The sequence below is a fragment of the Pituophis catenifer genome, unplaced genomic scaffold (genome assembly GCF_029215685.1).
Source record: "Pituophis catenifer annectens isolate HBS135680 unplaced genomic scaffold, rPitCat1.0.hap2 SCAF_3, whole genome shotgun sequence".
NCBI lineage: Eukaryota > Metazoa > Chordata > Lepidosauria > Squamata > Colubridae > Pituophis > Pituophis catenifer.
The window spans coordinates 185,702,668-185,708,870 of NW_027256883.1; the positions used below are offsets into that span (position 1 = coordinate 185,702,668).

General features: G+C 42.6%; 1 protein-coding gene across 1 annotated transcript; it reads left to right on the plus strand.

Moving 5' to 3' along the window:
* Positions 1-338: 338 nt before the first annotated feature.
* Positions 339-5,377, plus strand: SRSF6 (serine and arginine rich splicing factor 6). Its single transcript, XM_070941698.1, has 6 exons — positions 339-594; positions 1,141-1,289; positions 2,678-2,799; positions 2,934-3,142; positions 3,776-3,859; positions 3,965-5,377. The coding sequence occupies exons 1-6, from the start codon at positions 488-490 to the stop codon at positions 4,317-4,319; spliced, it is 1,026 nt and encodes a 341-aa protein (XP_070797799.1). The 5' UTR covers positions 339-487; the 3' UTR covers positions 4,320-5,377.
* Positions 5,378-6,203: the final 826 nt, after the last annotated feature.

Genomic DNA, 6,203 nt, shown 5'->3' on the forward strand with positions numbered 1-6,203 from the left:
TATGACTGTCCCAAAGTCACGGACCAAACTTTCACGCCCGAGTTTCCCCGGGTTTAAATCTTACCCCTAACAAAACAGAGGCTGAGTTATGACAACCTGTTGTGCGACCCCAGCAATTATTAGTGATTCATCAAGCCTCGCTTTTCAAACTATGCTTAATTATACCTGACGCTAAGCAAGATCCAAGTCGGAAAGAGGGCGGGACACGTTGAACGCGCGCACGTTTCTTGACATTCCTCCCTTCCTATCAGATCTCGAGGTTCCCCGTGACGTCTCCGCCCGACGCTAATAGTGGCGTACGGTCATCCAAGACTCCGCCCACCAATATAAATGCCTGCCCTGGGGCCGGCCGTCATTACGCTACGGAATAGGCCGTAACTACCAGCGGCTCTTAGGACCGTTGTTCCCGCAACTTGTTTTCGGCTTTTACAATCTATCCTTTCCCCCCTTCCCCTTCCCCTCCTCTTTCCTTTTCTAGGTCGCGGGGATGCCGCGTGTCTATATTGGCCGCTTAAGTTACCATGTGCGGGAAAAGGACATCCAGCGTTTCTTCAGCGGCTATGGCCGCTTGCTCGAGGTCGACTTAAAAAACGGGTGAGGAGGGCGAAGGGGGGGGGGGGAAGTAAGGCCTTAGCGGGTTTCTTTCGGAGGCTCGTGGCGCGAGCGGGGTGGGTAGGTGGGTGGGAAAGTTAGGCCTCAGCGGGTTTCTTTTGGAGCCTCCTGGCCGGAAAGAGTTACTATTTGGCGCGAACCTGCTGGTGGTAAAAAAAATCGCCCGACCGCGGCAGGCCTGCCATTGCTTCCTCTCAGGCCGCGTGGCGTCGCGTTCAAGATGGCGGCCGAATGCAGCTTCGTCTCTTTTGTCCCGTTAGCGGGCGCGGGGTGGGGTGAGGTATCTGTTGTACAGCGGAGCCTTATCGCAGTCGTGCAAGCAGGCACCCTCTCTTCCTATAACTCGTGCCGCGGTCGGTCGCATGAGGAGGAGGAGGCGGCGGCGCGGATTCTCTCGGGCGTCCCTTGCGGGGAGAGTGGCGGGAGGGACAAGCCCTGAAATGAATGTGTCGCTGGGTCGATAGCGCCTTCTCTCTCTCTCTCTCTCTCTTTGCTTTTCTTAACCGCCACGCCCCTCCTTTCTTGCAGCTACGGCTTTGTGGAATTCGAAGATTCCCGGGACGCCGAGGATGCCGTTTACGAGCTGAACGGCAAGGATCTGTGCGGGGAGCGGGTGATCGTCGAACACGCCCGCGGCCCTCGCCGCGACCGGGATGGCTACAGCTACAGCAGCCGCAGTGAGTGTGGCTCCGCTGCGGCCTCCTTAGGCGCGCGGGGACAGCGATGGGGGTGGCCGGGAAGAGGAGGAGCGCAAGTGGGGCGAGCGGGTGGCCATGAACGGGGAGAGTGTGTGTGTGGGGAGGAGGGGGAAAGTCTGGTAAGAGGAGGATTCCTTGGACCTTTAATTTGGAAAGAGGGGTGGGGTGGTTGACCATCCCTGCTGTCCGAAGGAAGGCTAAATTCCCCCCCTCGGGATTTAAAACTTAACAATTTTCTTAATGGGATTGTGCGTTCTTGGTGCAAATGGCGCTCATAAATGCAGAACCACATGAGGGAGGGGGCATATTGGGAGTTATATATACAATACTCACTGCTCTTAATTAAACAGATTTGGCACAAAGCTTCCAAAGAAGCAGGAAAGCAGGTGGGAAGTTTTTCCACCACCTAAAGCTGTTACTTAAAAGTGATCGCAGCTCTTATAAGTAAATTAGGCTTTGCCTTAACGTGAGTATTTGCTTAGAAATTGGAAGAGAGATGGTATGCTTTGATAGAAGGCAGCCATGTTAATTTGGAGACAAAATAACCAACTGGGTAATGCAACGCCCATTTAATTTAGTCTTTACTAAAAAAAAAATGGCTGCATTTGGTAGAACTTTTTATAATGGTTAAGAGCAGTAAGGTAGACCTATTTTGGTTTGGGGCGCGTTGGGGGATGGGATTTCTTGCAAATTTGTATGTTTTTTTGAAGTTGTTGCATGTTCAATTCTAATTTTTTAACAAGTCCTTGATGTTTCAATTTAAAAGTGACCAGTGGGGCTGAGGCTGTGTCCACTGAGGCTAAGATGACTGCCTTTCCTGATTGGCCATGGCTTTTCCATACATTGTGTGACCCTTGCCCTATGACCCTTTGGCTGACCTTACCGGAAGCCATGACGACAGCAGCCTTTTGCCATTAGACGCAGGGTGATGGTGAGGATTCCAAGGGTTAGACAAAACTGGTTAAACTGAACTAGGTGACTGTTACCTTGCGTGTGTTGTGGCCAAACCACCACCATATACCTCATACTGTGATGTAAGTACTTAGTGTAATCTAGTAAACGTTTTTGTAAATGTAGAAATGCATGTAATCAGTTAAGTTTTATATTTTACAATGTTCTGTAAAATAAAACTTAGCAAGGTAAATCTAATAAAGGTGCAGTCACTCTCTAACAGAGTTTAGGAGCACAGTCTTGTAGGATTTTAGACTTTGATTTGCCTTTAATATATAGAATATGGCGAATTAAAATTTTGTTGAAGGATTAGAAAAATAAAGTCCTACTCCTGTAAATACAATTTATAGACTAGAGTGAACTGATCTACTTGCTTTTCTTATAAGGTCACTAACTTGTATTTTTGTATGATAAAGGTGGTGGAGGATATAGCAGTCGGAGAGCATCAGGAAGAGATAAATACGGGCCACCTGTTCGTACAGAATTCAGATTAATTGTTGAAAACCTTTCCAGTCACTGTAGTTGGCAAGATTTGAAAGTAAGTTAATATAAAAATACTTTCTAAAAAGCCAATTTTACATGTTATTTTTGGTAAATCCTGTAAAATACGAAAAAGTTTCTGAGTTCACGGAATCTTAAATTTTGGCTAAATAAAGATTTCTTTTATTTAAGGATTTCATGAGGCAAGCAGGTGAGGTAACCTATGCAGATGCCCATAAAGAGCGAACAAATGAAGGAGTAATAGAATTCCGTTCTTACTCTGACATGAAGCGTGCTTTGGATAAATTGGATGGTACAGAGATAAATGGACGAAAAATCAGGCTAGTTGAAGATAAGCCACGATCGAGCCATAGACGATCTTACTCCGGCAGTAGATCAAGGTATTTATATAACTGGTGTTTATTTGATATGAAAAATCCGTCGGGACTAAATTATACATTTTGTTGTTTTAAAACCACTGATTTAGTCTTTCACTTGTTTCTAATGCATCAGATAAACTAGAATGGGTGTCAGACTCAAGGCCCAGGGGTCAGATCTGGTGTACAGGGCTGCCCTGGAAACAGCAAAGGATGGGCCCACGATGCTTCTGCCAGCGAAAACGAAGCTCGTGAGGGTCGCAAGCTCCATTTTCGCTGGTAGAGGGTTGCTGGAGGCGGTCACAGGCAAAAATGGAGCTCGGGAGCTTATTTCTCTGGCAGAGCACTGGACATGCCCAACCACTCCAGCGCGCGCCCACCCGCCCAAACCCTGATGCAGCCCTCAATGAAATCGAGTTTGACACCCCTGCACTAGAACGTTGTTCAGGAAATAAGTTTTACTAAAAAATCTATCTTTTGCATAGTTTGTTTTTTCCAAGCATGGACTGGAATGCTAGTCATCTGTAATAAGACATTTTGATGATTAATACATTTTGTCTGTGTGCGTAATACCACTTTTGGTATTTATCTATACTGTATAATGAAAAATAATTTTTGATTCCCTCACAATGCTAATTTGGAATATACTCTTTTTAGATCCCGTTCTAGAAGACGATCACGCAGTCGAAGTCGTCGCAGCAGTCGGAGTAGATCCCGTAGTGCCTCAAAAAGCCGATCACGGTGAGGGCATGTTTTATATTAGGTGTTTTACCATTGACAGTATATTAGATATATTTAATTGTACCTTCTAAAATAAGCATAATTTAAGGGTGGCCTTTTTTTTAGCTCTAAATCTAGGTCTCGGAGTAAAGATCGATCACGTTCCAGATCAAAAAGTCGAAAATCTAGATCAAAGAGCAAGTCAAAACTGAAATCTAGCAGAGGTTCACGATCAGGCAGCAGATCCAAAGAAAAGTCTCGGAGCAGGTCCAGGTCTGTGTCTCGTTCACCTAAAGAAAATGGAAAAGGAGAAACAAAGTCTAAATCAAGGTCACAAAGCAGATCTCATTCCCGTTCTCCAGTGCAGCATCAACCTGCAAAGGCTCATTCTGAGTCTCCATCCAAAAGAGATGTGTCACGATCCCATTCAAAGTCACGTTCAAAATCCCGTTCACGGTCAAGATCCAGTTCACAAGATTAAGATTGGAGCTATTATGCGATTATGGAACATTGTATAGGCATCCAGAAGTCTTTTTTTAATATTAGTATTTGGTTACCTGTTTGATTTCAGAAAGGAATGGTCTTGTTCGCCAAGTAAACAAGATAAAAGATTTGAAGTACTTAAAACTTTCTGAGGTGTGTACAGGAATATCAGTAAAAAAGATTTTTTTTCTTTTGGGGATAGAAATTAAGACGGCTTTTTTTTATTGGAGCCACAGCTGAAGTAATATGCTGGGGAGTGGAAAATGGGTTTTATATACAACTTTTGAGTGAAGATTTTGGAAATGGTAATATTCCCTAAATATTTCCATTATTTTAAAATTAATGAAGGTTAGTTTTATGAATTATGGCTTTCTTCTAAAAGCATAGAAGAGCTGTATTGAACAAATCAGAGATGCTTCTAAAGCTAATCCTTGAGTATAAATTGGAATATTTCATTGTGCTGTTCCATAAATTGCCAAAAGTAACCCGTTTTTCATTGTGTTACGGCAATATCACTTAATAAAAATGGCTATCTAACTGCATGGTATAGTTTGCCTAACACCTTAAAACCAATAAGTATTTAAGTCATTTGATAAGAATTCCAGGTGCCAGATAACAATTCCCAATTTCTTCATTAATTTTGCAATTGCTTTTTTCTGGAAAAAAAATTACTTGGTCTAAATTTGATAACGTTTTGGAACACTGTTCCTGCATGAAATTCCTCGTCGTAAAAGGAGAAATCCACTCAAGTAATATATTTGTTCTTTCCCTTCTGCTATAGTCCATCACATTCTTTTCACAGATTTTGAAGACATGGACAGTAGAAGGGGTAATTTTTTTCCTAGTTTTCTACTACTGGAAGCAGCTTGATTAGTGAAAAATTCTAAACTGTTAGGATTAGGGCTCCAGTTAATCTAAAATAAGTATATGTGAGGTGAAATCCAATCACCAAACTTACATGTAATCAATAAGTTTAGTAAAACAATACTAGTACAATCTTATAATCTTTATAAAATGTGTAGTTTGACTTCTATGAAATTAAATCAGTGACTCAAATGTTTGTGTCAGTGTAACTTTATTTAGTGGATAGTGTTATACATTAGATTGATTCAGGCAAAATTCACTTCTGATAGTGAATAAATGAGAAATATCCATTTCTGAGATGTTTCGGGATAGATGTAAGCGGTGGTCTGTTTATTAATTTGGTTCATTATGATAGTTAATTGTCCTAGTTTTCATAATTGTGAAATTGAAAACTTTAGGATGTTTATTTGAAAGTTGTTCAAAAACTTGGATCTGTTGTACTATATTGGAGGGTAGTGAAAAATATGAATTTGATCTACTGTTGTTGATGTTCTTTTCTCTTGATATATTCTTAAGACAAAATGAACATCCCAGTACAGGTAGTCCCTATTTAATGAGCACTTGCCAGTGTTTGTTCAAACTTTGGCACTGAATAAATGGTGCTTACAACCAGTCCTCAAAAGTTCTGCCTGTCTCAGCATCCCCATGGTCATGTGATTGCAATTTGAGCACTTGGCAACTGGCTTGAGCTTAATGATGTCCTATGGTCACATGATTGCCATCTGCAATCTTTCCTGCTGGCTTCCCAGAAGCAAAATCTATGGGGATGCCAGGACAGAAGATCACAAAATGCTCCTGTAAATCATCCCCCCCCCCCCCAGCTCTGCCTTCTGCCACACCCTTGCCTGCCTGCCAGCTGCCTTGCAAGCGGCCTATCCTTGTTAAGGGTTAATAACAGCAAAGATAAGTTTTGGTAGCTATTAGCAGTTCAAATATTGCATAAATTTGGAGTTATTTAGGATTAAAACCAAGGGGCCTAGTCAGATTCAATTGTCAGGAAAGGCATAAATTTGGTGAT